We start from the raw sequence: 20,000 nt of genomic DNA on the forward strand, positions 1-20,000 counted from the left end.
CAACACCATGAAATGGACACGATCGCCCAGACTTTATCTCATTTGCTGTTCTGCGCTAATGCAAACACAGACACTCAAAAACACACGCGTCTATTCTTACCATCAATGGAGATCAATGATGTGGCTTTTGTGGGTGCTTCACCACTAAGTGCTTTGTGTGTGATGCTAACTGGGTTTATGGGGAACACCATGCTAGATGTCTTTATGAGCTACCATTAAGCCAACTGGTTCATTGGGACTGAGACCACTATGCTACCTGGATTTATAGGGACTGGTGTAGAAACACGAGCGGGCTTCATGGAGATTTATCCAGCAACGCTTGGTGTGTGTGTGTGTGTGTGTGTGTGTGTGTGTGTGTGTGTGTGTGTGTGTGTGTGTGTGTGTGTGTGTGTGTGTGTGTGTGTGTGTGTGTGTGTGTGTGTGTGTGTGTGTGTGTGTGTGTGTGTCAGAAGGATGACAGCCAACAGATGATTCTGTCGCCTCTGGTTCCGCAAGGACCACTGACGAGCTGCGTCTGTGTGCCCTAATAAAACCCCACTCTGTGACAGCGACTCTGACGGTTTACTCTAGCTCTGCTGATGGATTCGACACGCACGCACGCAGGCACGCACACACGCACACTGACACACCCCTCTGGCGATGGCTAGCAGTCTGGCAGGAGGCAGTGTAGAGCATCACCAGAGCCCAGGTGACAGAGGCTTCAGCTGTGTGACTCGGCATGATGTCCATCTGTCCCCCAGGTGAGGCTGCGGTGTGTGTGTGTGTGTGTGTGTGTGTGTGTGTGTGTGTGTCTGTCTGTGTGGTCTACCACGTGTGTGTGTGGTTGTGTTTCCCCCGTCGAGACGCCATGAAAACCCCTCCTCTTCATGAACTGCATCATTCTATTTTCCTCCCTCTCTCTCTTCCACCCACGCCTTTTCCCTTCACCATTATTACCATGTTCTCCCTCTCGCTCTCTCTCCCTCTCAGTCCCTCTCACCTCCCCGTTGTCTTCCACTCCGTCTCTCACCCTCTCTCACTCCTCTCTCTCCCTCTCAGTCCCTCTCACCTCCCCGTTGTCTTCCACTCCGTCTCTCACCCTCTCTCACTCCTCTCTCTCCCTCTCAGTCCCTCTCACCTCCCTCTCTCATCAATCTCTCCCCTTTGCTCCAGTCTCTTTCGCTCTTATTGAAGTTAAGGTAGAAGGTAAGGTATAAGTTAATGTAGGGTATAAATTAAGTTAAGGTATAAGATAAGTTAAGGTAAGCAGCAAGTAAAGGTCAGTAGTCGAAGTATACAAAAACAGAAGATATTTTTTTTTATGTTTCTCAAATTAAATTCAAACTACAGAAGACATGTCTCTATACCCTCCTAGTATTAAAAGTGAAGCTATAATCCAGATCTGGGAAATCTTTGCCGGATATCCAGTGAGGTAATGTGCAGGATTAGAGTGAGTAAGTCTGCTTCCAGGAACTTGGATTGGATCAGTGGATGAGATGAGATCTGGATGATGATGATGTTGAGGCTGACTTCCAATCAGTCAAATCACCCTGACCCTGCGATGCAGTTCGTTATTCACACAGACACAACACACACTCACACAACACACGCACCCCTTGTGATCTTTGAGTGGTCTTCCCTCGGGATGACATCATTGCCCTGGGATGATATCACTTTGGGGGCCAAAGGTTTTCAGAAGTTTCAACACACACACGTACACACACACGAAGTGACCCCCCCCCCCCCCCCCCCCCTTCCTCCCGGTCTGATGCTAGTGACTGTCGGACCCCTCGATCACCCTGTATTGTGTAATGGATTGATGTCTTGTGTTGATGCGTGTGTGTGTTTGCTCATGGGTCTCTGGCACTAGTCCGGGTCTGGGTCGACTGCCCCGGGCAGATGGCCAGGGGGGGGGCCAGCGAGAGACTGCGGCCGCCGGCCGGCCCGGGCGGGAACGCTATCTGATAGAAACGACAACAAACACCAACTGTATCTGTGGAGCACTTTAAAAACACAGTTGACAGAGTGTTTTAACAAGCAACAGTCTCACACACACACACACAGCGGTCATTTGCCGCCCGGCCCGGGGCCGTAACCGCGGTCACCGGGGGACCAGCCTGAGTTCCGCTTTCCCCGTTAATCCGCCAGTTCGCTTTCGTTTCCCCCCCTCCTGCATTACCATAGAAACACTGGCGCACTTGCCTCGGTGTGACTCAGCATTCTGTGTGTGTGTGTGTGTGTGTGTGTGTGTGTGTGTGTGTGTGTGTGTGTGTGTGTGTGTGTGTGTCCTTATTCTGGACCTCACTGGTTCAATGTGGATTGATTCGCTTTCTAAACAATCTCGCACACATGCGCACACACACAGTGCTGCATGGGCACATTTTTGTGTGTACTTGTATTGTGTGTGTGTGTGATTGTTGTCAGCATCGTCCAATAAGAAGCCGGAACAGGCCTCTGAGCGTTGTTCTGGAACCGTGTGTGTTTGTTAAAGGCCTAGTTGCTCTCTCACTCTCGCACGCCCGTACACACTCACTCCAACTCCAAGGCTAGGCACGCCCGTACACAATCAATCCAAGGCTAGGCTGCTTCACTAAGACCACAACCAACCACAAGGCCTTCATAACCATGCAGTTGCCGAAGCCGGAAAGGCTTCGGCATACGATCCCCTAATCCTAACCCTATTTTGTGTATGTCCAGTCAGACTTCAGCATCGAAGTTGGTTTCGCGATAGTTGTATTCGCTTCCTTACTGTTAGCCAATCATGTGTCTGACACACATTTCGATACTGCCCCTAAAATCGATTGGCTCTTACGGTTAAAACGAGGTGTCAATCATCTAAATCGACCAATCCCCGGCCGAATTATTAGCCTGCGTAACAGGATGTAGCTCAGGAGAGCTACATCAGGAGAGCTACCTCCGGTAGTGGCCTCTTTACGCACGCATTCTGACGAGTACTGAGAAAAATTTAAAATCAGAAGAAAAATCAAAAACTGTTAAATGTTTGTGATGATCACAGATAATGACATAAAAGTGAAATATATAGTTCAGTACATCAAAAACTTCAAATGGCAAAGATGGTGCCAAAATGACCAATTTAGAGAGTCCGCCTAAATAGTCATTACTAAAACCTCTATAATTGTGCGCTGCTTAACTTTATGATGATCAAACTTTGCAGAGATAATGTTCACACCTTGTGCTATGATTTGATTTCGAATTTTAGCTTCATCAGCATCATTTCAAAGAGATATTCATGGAAGAAGTGATTTTCTTTTTCGGCGGAATTGAAATCTGTCATTCATGCTTGCGTGCCAACTTAATTTACTCTGAGCCAGTGACATAAATACAGATACTTACAAATCTGAACACATTTCACAAGTGTTCCCTTTATAATGACACCACAATTATTCAAATAGACCTTGTAGATGCAGAGATTCTCTTTTCATTTTGGGTATGTCATTTTCGAGCAGAAACCTAAAAAATAGGCTGGAGCTTAACAATTAATAGCCTGAGGTGAATAATTGTTATTTAAATTTTTTAGTATATACTACACGTGAACGCTCCAAAAATAAACAAGATAACACTTTTAGCCGGGATTTGTTTTTATCAGTGGACATTTTGTGACGAAAACAATATTGAGTTTGAGATGTCAACCACGGGATATTGCCCAATATCCCGTGATAGCGAACCAATCAAATTGCGCCATCTTAGGAGGTTCACGTGTATCATGTACTAACTATATTTAATATCTATGTATTTATCTATGTATCTGTATAACCTGCTGAACACTCTCTTACTGGTCTCTACTCAAAAAGAGCAAAAAGAGGCCTGTTAAAGATTCTGATTATAATTTGGGCAAGTGAACATCACATTCGGGCAAGTTGAACCTGACCTGTACTTGCCCGATGGGCAAGTGCTTTTGAAACCTTAATGTCAACCCCTGCAATAGATAACAGTTTAAATCTTTATTACCAACAAGCAAATTGCACAAATTTGTTGGAAAATAAACCCTGCTACGCAGCCTTTGAGGTTAGGTAACGGTTTGATGTGGTAACGGTTGAGCCACCTTTCTGGGAGAGCATTGCCTCATGGTTACTGGTTAGTAACCTCTTCCAGTAAAGTGTGTCACTGTGTGTTTCAGAAGCCTGACCTGGTCCGGATCAATGTGTTCACTAAGAGGCGCAGAGGGAAGGACCCAACGATTGTAATGGTTGCAAAGACACCATCCCCGAAACCGCTGATTGTTGATTTATTAATCAGATACTAAACCAACATCCTGTCTTTTGACTACGTCTCCTTCGGTATTTCCTTTTGCGTAAACCGGCACAGGAAATCGATTTTAATCTCGGGGCCTAATGATTAAAGAGAGGGGGGGGGGGGGTGGGGGGGGGGTCTGTCAACAGGGGGGAGCCATGTGTCTCCGGCCTGATCCGACACTGAGACTCTGTGTTCTCTGTTTGCAACACTTCCCGTCCGAGGGTTGTGTCAGTGACCGGCCGGTCACTCCCGAGAGGTGGGGGGGGGGGGGGGGCTCTGGCAGCTGCTGTCTCTCGTCTCTGTGGCAGTCAGTGTTCTGAGGGGCCTGACTCACAGAGACGCCATCTTGGTTCTAACAGGCCTTATTCATTGAGCCGCCATCTTGGTTCTAACGGGCCTTATTCACTGAGCCGCCATCTTGGTTCTAACGGGCCATATTCTGGCAGCTGCTGTCTCTCGTCTCTGTGGCAGTCAGTGTTCTGAGGGGCCTGACTCACAGAGACGCCATCTTGGTTCTAACAGGCCTTATTCACTGAGCCGCCATCTTGGTTCTAACGGGCCTTATTCACTGAGCCGCCATCTTGGTTCTAACGGGCCATATTCACTGAGCCGGTACCTTGGTTCTAACGGGCCATATTCACTGAGCCGTTACCTTGGTTCTAACGGGCCTTCGTCACTGAGCCGTTACCTTGGTTCTAACGGGCCTCCGTCACTGAGACGCCATCTTGGTTCGAGCCGCTAGCTGGCTGGGGGAACTGGATGACGCATTTTGTTTAGCTAGTTGCGTATTTGTGTAGTTATCTTTCAGATAACTTTGTGCGTGCGAGCTTGTTTGTGGCTGTGTGTGCTTCATAGACCGTATCAAGTACATACCATGAGGTGCATGCTAAATGACCCCCATGTAATGTGTGCAGTGTCTGCTTTGTGCTTTTAGGAGGCCTTAGGGAGAAAACAAACAAACACTGACTTGTTCCAATGATAGCATCTGTTACTTAGCTGGAGTTAAGCTATCTGTAGTTAGCCAGCATGTATACATCTATACAGGCTGTTAAAGCGATCTGCTATAGCGGTAAAGCTAACCGATGTTAGCTAGTTGTGGTAAAGGTGTGGTGGCTACGTTGTTGGGCTAGCTGGCCAGTGTGAGGCTAGTCTGTGTGGTTAGCTGGCCAGTGCTAAGCTAGTCTGCTTAGTTAGTCAACCAGTGTGAAGCTAGTCTGCGTGGGCTAGCTAGCCAGTGTGAAAATAGTCTGCGTGGGCTAGCGAGGCAGCTGACCTGGAGCGTGACATCACATTCTGTTCGCTCAGTCTGTGCGTCCCCGATTGGTGGGACTGGCTTGGTAACCATGACAACAGACGGGGGCTGCATCATCGAGGAGGATGGAGGGAGCCATAGAGATATTAAAATGATACCAGTCTTATGATGCACATAATGTTATACTGTGACGGATGAAGTCTGTCCATTCCCTTTGTTATTTAATCAACTTCATGAACCCACTTTTGTCGGAATAGAATCAGAATGGAATGTAAGTTAGGTTTATAATGAGGAACCTTCACGATCTGATGGTGAACGACAAATCGAAGACCACCATAAGCCCCCCTCCATGACAGCACAACACGACACAAAGAAAACACAACACAGCACGACCCATTTCAAAGACAACAAATGGTGGTCCTCTCTTGGGGGGGGGGGGTCCAGCCAGGTCGGTCGGCTCCAGGGCCCACCACCTCCAGTAGCATGCCCAGACATGTTCACTGCTCTTGGGACCGGCCGGTGCACGCCCACCCCCCACACCCACATTCTTCCACGTCCTGCAGGGAGGGGGGAGCACACCCATTGGTGACGTGTGTGTGTGTGTGTGTGTGTGTGTGTGTGTGTGTGTGTGTGTGTGTGTGTGTGTGTGTGTGTGTGTGTGTGTGTGTGTGTGTGTGTGTGTGTGTGTGTGTGTGTGTGTGTGTGTGTGTGTGCGCGTGCGCGCGTCATTCATATGTCATATTCAGTAGCGGGTAGGGGTTAGACAGTACAGAGACAGGTCATTGAGGAGCAGGTAGGGGTTAGACAGTACAGTGACAGGTCATTGAGGAGCAGGTAGGGGTTAGACAGTACAGAGGCAGGTCATTAAGGAGCAGGTAGGGGTTAGACTGCAGAGACAGGTCATCAAGGAGCAGGTAGGGGTTAGACAGTGCAGAGACAGGTCATCAAGGAGCAGGTAGGGGTTAGACAGTGCAGAGACAGGTCATTAAGGAGCAGGTAGGGGTTGGGGGTTAATCTCGCTCTAGAATGCCTAAAGGTTAATATATGGACATTGACTCTCAGCCAAAAGGTTCTGGGTTAGATACCCAAACACCCTCACCACTGGTTGTTTATTTCCGTGCGTCATCGGGAATGTACCCGGACCTATGGTAACTATTGTTGAGAAACGGTGTTTCCATAGAAATGTTTTACAGTTGACGTAATCTAATATCAACTTGAAGATTGAACGAAAGTGTTTTAGAATAGCTCTGGCTTCCTTCCTTCTTTGCGCTCTCTCCCCACTGGGCGAGCTGCCAGGTCACCGTGATGCAGTCTTTCTCAACATCCTTTATTCATAAAAGCTGAAGCTTCCTCCTTTGTCTTCTCTGGTGGCCATCGTCCCTGCACTAGACTCTCAGCGCTGATGCTAACAGAGCTGACGCTAACAGAGCTGACGCTAACAGAACTGACGCTAAAAGAGCTGACGCTAACCGAGCTAATGATAAACCGAGCTGACGCTAACGGAGCTGACGTTAACCGAGCTAATGATAAACCGAGCTGACGCTAACAGAGCTGACGCTAACAGAACTGACGCCAAAAGAGCTGACGCTAACCGAGCTAATGATAAACCGAGCTGACGCTAACAGAGCTGACGCTAACCGAGCTAATGATAAACCGAGCTGACGCTAACAGAGCTGACGCTAACCGAGCTAATGATAAACCGAGCTGACGCTAACGGAACTGACGCCAAAAGAGCTGACGCTAACCGAGCTAATGATAAACCGAGCTGACGCTAACAGAGCTGACGCTAACCGAGCTAATGATAAACCGAGCTCACGCTAACAGAGCTGACGCTAACAGAGCTGACGCTAAGCGAGCTAATGATAAACCGAGCTGACGCTAACAGAGCTGACGCCAACAGAGCTAATTCTAGCTGAGCTCGGGCCCCCACTACAGGGCCGGTTGTGGTCTGGTTCTGTCCTGTGGTGAGCCGTGCATCCCAACAGGCTCCACGTGACCCATGACCCAAGGACCTTACTGACCCGTGGAGACCTCATGAGTCACAGGGCTTGGGTCGGTGTCTGCACTCGCGTCCTCTGATTCTCTGTAGATCCGGTCACATGTCGACGCCTCCGGGTCACATGGTTTATGTCCTGGAACACGGACACTGCTGTTGAGGTTACTTCCTCTGGAATGTTCCAATCTGCCTCACTGTGGAATGCTGCTCGCTCCACTTCTCTCACTACACACTGTAAACAAGGAGCTAGATCAGGATTCTTATCCAGATTGAACTTCGCTCTGTTCACACTGTAAACAAGGAGCTAGATCAGGATTCTTATCCAGATTGAACTTCGCTCTGTTCACGCTGTGTACAAGGAGCTGGATCCGGACTCAGATCCAAATTTAACTACTCTCTGTTCACACTGTGTGTTCACACTTTGTAAAAGAAGCTGGATTAGGATTCAGATCCAGACTGAACTACTCTCTGTTCACACTTTTTACAAGGAGCTGAATCAGGATTCAGATCCAGGTGGAACAACTCTCCGTTCACACTGGATACAGATCAGGTTCAGTACCAAGTACAGCCATCTCTTTGAGCCACTTCACATGTGGCAGTAGGTCTGACACCTGACCTGGAATTTAACCAATGGTTTCAGTGGTGTTGCATAATATCAGTCGATCCAAAACACCCACGCACCGTCCTGTCTGCTGACACACGATAGCAGGTCATGGGGGAGCAGCGTCGGATTCGGGTCCCATGACGAGGAATGTAGAAGGACAGTGGTGGGAATGCATTCTGAGGAGGTTAAGAGAGTGTAGGAGGGAGTGTTTCACAACATGACTCAAGGAATGCTCCTCTGGAATGAGACGCCCACGTTTCCTCAGCAACAAACACACACCCTGTGGACCTCGCTGTTGGTCAGGGTCGGTGCGCTACAAAGAAAGCTTTGTCTGGAGCACTCTGCGTTGTTTAGCATTAACCGTACTCTAACTGACTAAACACCATTTATACACTTGTATAGGTATAGTGGACTATCGACCAGTTCAATTCCGGGGCGTACGTCGCACGGGTTGGGTCAATACTATTGACCGCGTCTTATGTTATGTCCACTGGCGCCTCCCGGTGGACGCACGGAGAACTCCAGCATGTTATGGTTTCTACCAGGAAGGGGCGGGTTCTATCGTGAACCGCAGCCAACTGGGTCAAAGATTGCAGAGGCTCAAATCTCTTGTTCTTTGCTGGAAGCTTTGCAGTGTTTCGATGTGCGTAGAATATGAAAACATGTTTTGAGTGAAGTTCATGTTTCTCGCCATGCGTTTGATGGTAGTTTGGTACTTCCCATGATCAATACAAACTGTCGGGTAATTCCTGTGAGAACTGGGGAGGGTACGGCTGGCCTGTTGTTCGTGGTCTGTCACCATGGTAACCCGAAGATGAGCGAGACTAGACCTTTACAGGGAATCCACCCTGTGTGTGTGTGTGTGTTTGTGTGCGTGTTGCTAGCTTTCACATAGTGCATTGGTTTTAAAGGTTGCTCTGTCATTCTGTCGGGTCAGCTTAAAGGGCAATATTGGCATGGGAAATGTACATTTACTCTGCAAAAATTCAGTGAATACATTAACACTATCTAAACCAGGGGTCCACAACCCTAGAAAGTGGTGTTTTAAGATTGGACATATGTAATTTTAAATTGTAAGCCCATGTTGCAAATATAACAACAAAAAAAAACATTTAAAATGTTGATGCGTGATTGTGGACTACCATAGGGAAATAATACAATTCCAGGGCTTCTTGAAATGTTTTTGGTTGCTGTGTCATAATTCAGCTTAATATTTAATATATTGTTGCTTAAGGCACACTGTCAAACTGGCACTGCTTGTTGAAAAGGTTACTGACCCCTGATCTAAACTATGTAAAAATGTATAGACGGAGGAGAATTCTCAATTACAGGGTTACGGGAAAGATCAGAGTTAAAATTGCCAATTTAAAAGATAGGTGTCATATGAACTCCACTACTCTTTATTATACTCTAAATATATTTATTTATTCCAACACCCCTCTTATTCACCTATTGTATGTTGAACGTCCTTGCACTTAAAAATAATACTAGGATAAGATGCTACACAATGCTATCTTTGTTTTAAACACGGAATGGGTTAACATAGCGATTGTTAGAGCGTGGCATTTGGATCTATGAACATCCTTACTGCACCGACAGCGATATGTTGTTGTTTTCTCTTTCTTCTGAAAAATGTACTTATTGTAGGTTGATTTGGACAAAAGCATCCAATTGACCCAAATGTATTTAAATTGACTTTCTCCCTCTCTCCCTTCCTCCCTCCCCCTATCTCTCTCTCCAGGAGCGTTTCTCAGAGGTGTTTGGGAAGGACGCGGCGGCCGAGAGCCGGCGTTCCCAGGAGAGCTTCAGGAAGTGGTTCCTGGCGGGGATGACCCTGTTCACGGGGGTCGTGGTGGGGTCACTCTTCGCCCAGAAACGCCTCTGAACCCCACGATGAAGATGAAGACCTCCACACCTCCATGTCCTGCACGACATAGTGCAAATGAAGGCTTTTATTTAGGCGTCTCATCCTCGCCACGCCCTCCTCTCTCGCCCGCGCCTTTATTTTGAAGAGCAGTTGACTTTGTTTTGTCCTGCTGTTGATTGGCTCTCATCGTTGCCGCCGTTGCTGTTTGCTGGTGATGTCACACTCGACGGACTAAACCAGGAAGTGGAGGAGCCAACCCAGGAGGAGGAGGAGGGGCTAAATATGAAAGGAGGAGGGGGGGGGGGGGGGCACTAATGGAGGAAGACTAGGAGTTCAGTGAGAAGATGAGGAGTGAGGAAAAGTAGCTGTTTTGGTCATCCTTTCCCGCTTGCAGACCCCCGATGGGCACGATGACCCCGACCCCCTGCTGACGCACAGATGGACAGGAAGTGATGTCAGGGCGAGGAGGCAGGAAGTGATGTCAGGGGGAGGAGGGAGGGAGGGAGGGAGGAGAAGGAGGGGGGAACGATTCGCTGTCGTTGACTTTTGATTTTAACTCCTTCTCACACGGTGTGCCCCAGTTTATACTTTTATCCTATTAATTCAACATTTTTCTTTCTTAAAAGACAAATTAATAAAAGCTGTTTTGGCCAGGCCCTTTGTAACTGTAATTATGTGTTCCCCTTCCCCCTCCCCCATCCCTCTCACCCCCACCCCAGGGTAGTATTGTTTGTGCCATATAGATCACTTTCTGTTCAGGGTCTGGGTGGTGTAGTTTATGGGGCTGTTGTGATTCATTTCAGTCCCTGTCATCTGTGTTCACCATAAATCAGAAATCACCTGTTTCTCCCAGATGCAAGTTATTAGAACCTGGGTTATTAAATCTGTGTTCTCCCAGAGCTTGTTCTACACTTTCGTACGTCTGTCTAGTCTTTATTTTGGAAGGCTTGAATTTGGTCTGTTCGCTGCTTGCCATGTTTTTTTTCTTTCATTTTTATTGAAACATGCAGTTCATATGCATATACTGCATGGTTGTCGATGGCCAAAGCTACTAGCGTGTCAGGCTAGCACGTGGTGCCGTGGTGGATACGGGCAGGGCACTTTTCCCAAAGTGAAGGCTGCAACCTTGCTAGAACACTTAGCTTGTGGAGATGAGGCTAGAGTGCTGGCTAGAGTGCTGCCTAGCGTTTGTAGCATTCAGAGTTTGGGACGACCTGTGTAAAAAAACACAGGTTAATATTTTGCATTTACATGATTCATCTATAAAAAGCAGTACGGCACAAAATATTTCTGAAAACGTTCAAAAACTTCACTTGTGTAAAGCAACGGGTATTGCTTTCCAGACGCAATTTGTAAATACCCCACGCAGCGTGTGAACACAAAGGATTGTGGGTATTTTGGCTCGTTGAGACACGAAAAGGGCGCGAATTTCCGAGCGTTCTCAAAGTTTGGAACAGTGCTTGTCGGTGTTCTATGACGTAGCATCCGTAAAAGGGCGGTCCGTTGAGCATGCTTTCTTCACTTTGGGAAACAGCCCAGAGTGCGTCTGGTCTACCCTGTCGCCCCAACTGTAGCTCTAGCAAGGACAAACACGTACAGTAGCCGGTAGGGGACCAAAGGCCATGTCCCGAGTGAACCAGGAAATGCAAGCGAATCCCTCTGGTTGAGGGGAAGAGAGAGGTTGTGTCAGTTGGGGTTAGTTTACTTTTAGAGGCTGTCTTCATTGACAAGTCAGCAATAAAGTGTGAAACCCTGTGTGATCTTTTAACATTTTCCTTAGTTTCATGTTTATCAAGAATTACCGCACACTTGAGTGAATGTCAGAAATCTCTGTGCGATCAGTAGCATAACCAGCACCAATTAAAGAATTATCATAGCGGTTTGTTCAAACTAATTGGAAATTAGCGACAACGGCATGATTTCAGTCATTCGATCGGACCGATCTGTTTAGTTTTTAATTATTTAACTGGTGAATCTTCCTCTACCCCAGCAATCAATCACGTGGCTCAGCCACAGCTGGGGCACCTGTTTCTCTGTCACACACACACACACACACACACACACACACACACAGCAGATAAATCAGACGGCTCTGCTTCACACTTCCTCTGGCAGCTCGTTAATGAGGAGGAGGAAGTCAGGACAGCTGAAGAAGAGGAGGCTGAGGGGAGACAGGGAGACGGGGCACTAGCGTGATCGACAGCGGCCCCCTCCCTTCCTCATGTAGAGCACTAGGGGGGGGGGAGACAGACAAACCGTCCTCCATGGATCTCTAATACCTTCCCTGATGTCTGCAGTCCACTCACTACTGCATTTCCTTCACCACACACAAGCACAAACACGCGTGCGCTTCTCAGTACCGTACATCATGTAGTCGACACGTCATAAACCTGCTAGGTTGCTGGTGCTCACTCTCAATTACAATTCTAATCACACACACACACACACCACTCATCTCTCCCCCCATTCCTCTCGCCCAACCTCCCCATCACCCTGGCTAACACCATTAACCTCCCTCCACCCCGTTATTTATTTATATTTGTTTCCATGTCGTAGTCCCCACTTCCCCTGTTGGGCTGAGCACTGCCAGCGCCCATCCAGCCCACTAGCTGAAGCCAAGGCCTTCTCAGAAGCATTCCAGTCCCGTATTAGATATATTTTTCTACTGTAGCCCCTCCCGATGAAGACCCCCTAACCCCCCCCAATCCTCACCCCTTACCCCCCACCCGAAACAAGATCCACGGCTCCCCCTTGTGGTCCAGATGAGGAGGGCGCCTTCCCCGACACTATATCCTAGTTATTTAAAGTGATTAGAGTAGCACGCTAGCGTAGCTTCGCAACATATTTAAGGTGAAACAAAAGAAAGAAGACAACGTGTGATGGCTTTGGAACATTATTTATATTCGTGTCAAAACGTTGATTACAGAATCTCCACGCCCCGTCCCTCGCTCGGACGTGATTCGTTCGTCTCCCTCGTTTAAAGTTTAGCGTTAACGGATGTTTCTGGCACGAGGAGAATTAGCGTAGCAACAGATTAGCTTTAGAAGATGGTCCTGGTGTGTTGTAGCGAGAACAGGGCAGCGGTCCGAAACGATGCTACTGTCCGACTGTGTCTATCCAAATGCCATTTGTAATACTTTGAACTGCGATTAAAACCTAATAAAATACTGCTGGAGGTTGGACTGGATGGTTTTCTTTCTAGTTTATTTTTGGTTGCGGTGTTTGGTGACCGGATGTGATAGATTCTTGTGGTCCCTGATTGGCTGACAGATTGATTGCCACGCACGTCTGACTGTTGAGACACTAATCATGTTTAACATGAATGGTCACATAATGTTGTCTATATATTCTGCTAAAAGTTATTTACAACCGGAAATTATTCTGTAAATCTTGGTTCCCATCTAGGATAAATAATGAATTTATTTTATGACGCCTGCAGCAGTTCAGGGTCTCAAAACAAATCAACATGCTCAGACTGCTACTGCGACTAGTGATTGACAGCTGCCCAAACCAATCAGATGTGACTACTGTGAAGCCTCTATCAAGGTGTTATTGGAGAACAACCGCTGAGCACCTGTGAGTTTGGGATTTGTAGTGTAGAAAATAAAAATAGAAAGTCACACGTGTGTTAGTAAATGTGAAGTCACAGAGTAAAATGCTTTAGGAGTTGCAACTTGTTTTGGTGTCCAAAAAACACAAGAGTTACCCCAGTTCTCAACATTTTCATTGCAGATGCACAAATCCTATTCTACAAATCACAAATTTGGAAGCTCATGAAAACTCATACGCTCACATTGTTGGTCCAGTTGCTGCAGTGAATATGCTGCAGAACGCATTCACATACCCGTATCAAAACAACTAAAGTCATTGACAGAAAAAAAAGAAAATTCTACAGATTCTACAGGTGTGACACCTGAGAGTGTCACACCTGTAGAATCTTTCTCACAAATAAAAGTAAATGTGTTCATTTTTCAAGCACAAACACGAGTCAATATCTAAAAATGCTTGACCCTGCCGCTATCTTAATCTGTGTTTCAACGGAGCTCGGATCGTGCTGGAGGTTTTTTTTCCGCATTCGGAAATGCAGAGAAATGTGGGAAAAAAAACTCCAGCCGTGTCACCAAGGGACACGTGCCCAAACAAGCCACATTTCACTGAGATTTATGAGCAAAGAAAAAAGCATCTGAGACTCGTATTCAAGCAGTTGCATAAATAAGACATTTATTTTTATTTGTGAGTAAGTATTCTACAGGTGTGCAACTCTCATTGCATGAATTCACTGACTGATTTGCAGATGAGCAAAGTTTGTCCATGAATTCAAGTGTGTTGATACGGTTGTTTGGATGTGTTTGGCACCATATTCACTGCAGCGGCTGCAGCCAACATGTGAGCATAGGAGTTTCTATGAGCTTCTGCATTTGTGATTAGTAGAATAGGATTTTTGCGGCTGCAATGAAGAATTTAAGAAGATGCAACCGTCGCATTTTCTCTCAAATTGACTGATTTACACGTGTGACTTTCTATTATCTACAACTACAAATCCCACTGCCACAGGTGTTCAGTGGTTCTGCTCCAGTAATGCCATCACACGCCTCCGCAATACTAATGGAGCACAGCTGCCGCTCTCATTGGTCCAGCTGTGCGCCACTCTGGCCCGCGCTCTACTTCCATTGGCCCTTCTCGTAGTCCCACTTGGCGGAGAAGCCCTCGATGGGGTTCACCCTCATGTCCAGCATCCTCTGGAGCTGACGGGCCTGCCAGTCCTCACCGAAGGTCCTGGGCTGGGGGGGATAGACTGGAGAGGGGGAGGAGGAGAGAGAGGAGGAGGGGGGAGGAAGGGGGAGGAGGGAGGGGAGGGGGGGGAGGAGAGAGAGGAGGAGGAGAGAGAGGAGGGGGGGGAGAGAGGGGTAGGGGAGAGATGGGGAGGAGAGAGAGGAGGAGGGGGGAATGAGGAGGGGGGAGGAGAGAGGGGAGGGAGGAGAGAGGGGGAGGAGAGAGAGGAGGGGGAGGAGAGAGAGGGGTAGGAGGGAGGGGAGAGAGAGGGGGGGGAAGAGAGAGAGGAGGAAGGGGAGGAGGAGAGGAGAGAGAGGGGGGTAGAGGGGGAGGAGAGGAGAGAGGGGGGGAGGAGGAGAGGAGAGAGAGAAGGGTTAGGAGGAGGGGGAGGAGAGGTTATGTTATATGGCTGGAGATGCAGGTCTAGTCGTAGCTAGGGTGATGAAAGGTTCTGGGTTCGATCCCCAATGTCCACAGTCTACCTGTAGGCATCCTACTACGTGAGGTAGGACGCCTCCTTCCAACTGTAAATCCTGTCCAAAGTATGGCAAACACGTCTGTCTTTCAGTGGAGTAGTTTGTTTAATACCAGTCCATTCCACATAAGCGGCGGCCATCTTGGCTGTTTATGAAAAAAGACCGCTGTGATTGGCTCAGCATAGGTCTCCAGCAGATTCCTCCCGTTCAGACCTGTCTGATCGGGAGGGGGTCCAGACACATGGGCCAGGTTATGTGACACACCAGCTGGCAGATACATGGGGTGCTAGCCCACACGCGATGTATAATTATAAGATTATAAGATGTCCCATCTACCGTAGTGGCTCTGCCAGATGACCACCAGACCGGTCAGACCCAGGAAGATGAAGATCCCGCCCACCACCGTCTTCCACTCCCCCGTGCTCTGCTTCATCTCTGGGTAGGTCCGCTGGAACGCCAGCCTGTATACTGCACCACCGGGGGGAGGAGGGGAGAGGAGGGTAGGGAGAGGGGGGAGGAGAGGAGGAGGGGGAGACGGGAAAGAGAAGGGGGAGGAGAGGAGATGAGGAGCGGAGAGAAGAAGGGGGGACATATAGGTCTTACATTACAGAAGATAATGCATCTATTAAAATTTGTTTAAAGCCTGGAAACTGTCTGTGCAGAACACTTTTCAGCACTTTAAGAACAAAATAGTGAGTAAATGATACCAGAGACATGGACTCTGTTATAAGTTATATATATATATATATATATATATATATATATATATATATATATATATAAATATATATATGAATGTGTATCTATATATATATATATATATATATATATATATATATATATATATATATATATATATATATATATATATATATATATATATATATATATATATATATATATATATATATGAATGTATTGGTTTATTTCTACTTTGTGCATTGTACGTGAAATGGTTGAGGTGTGAGGGTACAGGCGCTCATTGATTTCAGAGTTTGGTGTGGTTAGGGTTAGGATGAGGAGACGGAGGAGTGCGATGCATCATGACGACCACAAGTGTGTAAAGTTGCACCCCGCTGTGCAACACGTGAGTCTCTGGTTGGAAAGGTTTGCACGCTTCACTGTAGATACAGTGCAGATTCAGCTCGTTGTCATCTCCTCCCCACCCTGACTGTACCCACGGTGGGATGCGTGTGAGCGTGCTGCTAAACACGAGCTGATGAAACCGGATGAAACCGGAGCCCGCGCAGCAGCGGTCTGGGAGTGTTGTTCTTTGATTACTCGTTAGACCCATCAGTGAGCCAGACGCACACACAGCAGCGCAGCCTCAGGAGGGATTTTAACCTCAACGATAAACTGTTTTATAACAACGTACTTAACCTCGGTTTGGCTTGTTAAGTCTGCCCGTTTAGCCCCTATCATCGTCCTAAGCGTGCCCAGGAGGGGGGCTTGTCTCCTGGGTTCCTCCTCAACTTTTCTACTAGTGTACCCCCTCTCAGATATTTTTCAGCTGAGTACCCCCCTTGCCGGCATAAAACAAACAAAAAAAACGAACATGAATAATGTGTGTGTGTACTATTTGGCAGTATGAACATGAACATTAAAAGGGTGCAAATACCTTCAATTTAGTAAGAGACATGGGCCCGTGCTTCATGCAACTGTGGGCTAATTTTAGGTTCAGACCATGTAAAGGGGAATCACATTCAAATATATTCTTCTTGAAACTGACGACGCTTTTGTGTTTCTGGATGTGATTGCTTTTTCACATATTCTCCTTGTAGTTAGATTTACGTTCCGACCACTTTCTCAATTTCCTTTTTGCCTAGCTTTAGGAATTAAAAAATGTCAGTACTCCAAACAGCCTCTAGGGGTACGCGCACCCACATTTGAGAACCAGTGCTCCAGCGGGCTCCTGCTGTGAATCCCTTTCAGACCGTCATTGTGTTTGAGGGCGGTACCAATGAAGTTGTTATCAGCTAACGGCTGTAGAGGAGGAGAAGGCAGACGTACTGGCGATCTTCTCCTCCTTGGTCAACTGGCCCCAGGGGCCTTTCTCCTTCTGCTTGAGGGCCGTGTCCTCCTCGCTCAGGACGTCCTTGAAGGTCCTGTCCGGAAGTGGGGTGTCCAGACGGTTCCAGTAGAGCGGACGGGACATGTCCACCGCCGTCGACGCCTCTGTGGACGCAGGGGATCACGTCAGATCTCCGTTTTCTCAGCACGGATCAAGTACATGCATTATGTTTATTGTTGTTAATTCACCGATGTGAATCGTCTGCAGAGCGGGGCCGCTTGTTTATCGAGGCCCACAGCGTCATCTGCTGGTTGAAAACCCGAACTACGTGGCTGATTGCTCACGCAACATTGATTTCTAGACTGGGCATAGGGCATGGCGGGCATATGCCCGGTGGCCTGAAGCCTTTTATTTATTTTTTTATTCATGCCAAACTCGCGTCTAACGTAGCAGGCCACGTTAACTTCAATGCAGGCCACATTAACGTCAATTCAAGTTAATGCAAGTTAAACTGGCAGATCTGCCCTTTATCATGATTGATTGAAGCCTGGGCCAATGAGGTGAGGGGCAGGCCAATTACGTTTTGTAATTGTGTGCATGGCTAGTTACAACGCTGCTGCCGCCAGGTTGTTTATTTATTCTTTATTCTTCATTGCATTTGTGTGACTGTCGCGGTGGCTGCCGCCAGGTTGTTTCTTTATTCTTCATTCTGTTTGTGTGACTGTCGTGCGTCTGCCTTACGAAGTAAAAGCTTGCTGTTTTGCACCGTCTGTGATGCGGTGGCGTCTGCTGGTGTGTGGTATGACGGCTTCCCTGAGTCATCCAGTCATTTCTTGCTTTAATAATGCATTGTATCACACAAGTAATGATATATTATTCATAGTTTAGCCTACAGTATTACAATAATTATAATTATATTAACTAAAATGAATTAATTAATATTTTTTAATAGAATTCCTTTACTTAAATTTAAGTAACAAGGTTGAAAGAAATGACATCTAAAAAGTAATGTGACCTACGGTCAATAGATCATACTTTTGATAAGCCTAACAGTATTTTGGGAGAACTTTTCATAATGCTTCTCATAGTGTTAAAATGTTTGTGTCTCCTAGTGCACATTGATCGTTTAAGGCAGTGATTCCCAACAAGGGGTATATGGTACATATACCACCTGAGGTGCGCAAGCAAACTGCAGGGGGTATGTGGATAAATTAACGAATGTGTGCAGCATAGTCATTGCATGAGTGAAGGGGTACTCATGGTGTGACAAAAAGGCTTAAGGGGTACGCATGTCAAAAGCAGTTGGGGAAAAAACCCACGCTGTCACACAGCGCGCTTACATTTTTCCCCGTCAATACCTGGTGGTGGCCTGCTCTTGGTTAAAAATGCCCGGCCTGAAAAATTTCCCCAGTCCAGCCCTGGTTGTCCTCATTGTTAACGGCCTCCCTTGATTAATTACATCGTTAAATTACCTCTTTTCGGTTCAATAGTAGCCGTTTTATAGTGTGTTTATTATAGTAGCAGGCCTATTCACAGTGTCTCGTACCGCCTTCTCCATGGCTGGATGCCCTGGAGCAGACGGGGGTCAGAGCAGCCCCCGGCGGCCGGACCAGGAGCCTCCCTCCGCGGGTTGCGATCAGCCGAAGCATCTGGAGGACTGGCGAATATTTATTTTTATAAATATATTACACTACATTAAATGCTATATCCTATATAGTGGTGGGTTGTATCACTTCACTGTATCGGTCAGTGAACTGTCTAAATCAGGCTGGCCTGAAGAGATGTTTTATCGTGTTTTATAATGTTTAACCCGGCCTTATCTCTAGGCCTAATAGTTTGGTTGAAAAGTCAAACAAAAACAGCCAAGGTCTGCCGACCTAAGCTCGTTCCAGAACTTGAATTAAACAAAGCACTGGTGTAAATGAGAACCAATGTCTTTAAAAACCGTAAACAGTAATCTGTACTAAATAAAAAATGTTGGTCAACTAGTGTCTCAAAATTGAACATGACTGTGAAAATATACGAGAATATAGTCAAATTCAAATGCAGTCTTGTGTGTGATCTGGTTCATGCAGCATTCACCATATTTAGTGTTTATTGTTATAATCTAAAAATAAATGAGCCGTTACTTTTTCCGCTCTGCACACACACACACACACACACACACACACACACACACACACACACACACACACACACACACACACACACACACACACACACACACACACACACACACACACACACACACACACACACACACACACGCACACACGTATACACACACACATTTGATTTAAGAATGTTTTTTTACACGTTTTTAACACATTTACACCAATGCTTTGTGTGATTCAAGTTTTGGAAAGAGTATAGGTTTGTAGAACTATGGGTAATTTTAAACTTCAGCCTCATGTATGAGCAGTGACCAAAAGCATTAGCTAAATTTACCCAACAAGATTTACCCAATCAGATTTGCCCGAGTATTAAAACACAACATTGTCTTTCACTGCACCAGTTGAAACATTGGTCTCGGTCTTTGTTCCAGTTTGATTCGACACACAAGAAGGGAAACGCGGCATAACAGGCTCATCCACCCTGAGCTGACCTGACAGGTTGTTACAGTCTGAGGATTGAACCTTAAATCACAGGCTACCTCACATTCAACCCAGTAAAGAGGTTGTTTATTGGACTGTTGAACCTTAATACTCTTATTGGAGTAGAATATTACAACTTTTACGCTTACTCTTGCAAACTTTTAAGATATGTGATAGTATTTTTTTAGGATATT

The 20,000-nt window shown here is 46.7% G+C and overlaps 2 protein-coding genes and 1 long non-coding RNA gene across 4 annotated transcripts in view; 2 read left to right on the forward strand and 1 right to left on the reverse strand.

Annotated features, from left to right (window-relative positions):
• The window catches only part of bcl2l1 (BCL2 like 1), a 17,854-nt gene extending 4,720 nt beyond the window's left edge, over positions 1 to 13,134 (forward strand). The window contains exons 3-4 of one of the 2 annotated variants that reach the window (XR_009525958.1): positions 9,827 to 11,170; positions 11,223 to 13,134. Coding sequence is in view for 1 of the 2 variants with exons in the window: in XM_060053123.1 (XP_059909106.1) it covers positions 9,827 to 9,970 (144 nt within the window). In the remaining variant the exon portion in view is untranslated. Of the gene's footprint in view, positions 1 to 9,826 lie in introns of both variants that reach the window. The other variant, XM_060053123.1, reaches the window with a different exon arrangement.
• On the forward strand, positions 7 to 1,700 carry LOC132458834 (uncharacterized). The gene is made up of 2 exons (XR_009525967.1): positions 7 to 364; positions 453 to 1,700. It is a non-coding gene; the product is annotated as an uncharacterized LOC132458834 (long non-coding RNA).
• LOC132458823 (cytochrome c oxidase subunit 4 isoform 2, mitochondrial) overlaps positions 12,833 to 20,000 on the reverse strand; it is a 7,717-nt gene continuing 549 nt past the window's right edge. Inside the window, exons 2-5 of the mRNA XM_060053140.1 lie at positions 18,759 to 18,869; positions 17,212 to 17,376; positions 15,538 to 15,669; positions 12,833 to 14,747 (exon numbers count right to left, since the gene is read on the reverse strand). Coding sequence (XP_059909123.1) covers positions 14,614 to 14,747; positions 15,538 to 15,669; positions 17,212 to 17,376; positions 18,759 to 18,861 — 534 coding nt within the window. The 5' untranslated portion in view covers positions 18,862 to 18,869 and the 3' untranslated portion in view covers positions 12,833 to 14,613. The remainder of the gene's footprint in view (positions 14,748 to 15,537; positions 15,670 to 17,211; positions 17,377 to 18,758; positions 18,870 to 20,000) is intronic.

Source organism: Gadus macrocephalus, chromosome 1 (genome assembly GCF_031168955.1).
Source record: "Gadus macrocephalus chromosome 1, ASM3116895v1".
Classification (NCBI taxonomy): domain Eukaryota; kingdom Metazoa; phylum Chordata; class Actinopteri; order Gadiformes; family Gadidae; genus Gadus; species Gadus macrocephalus.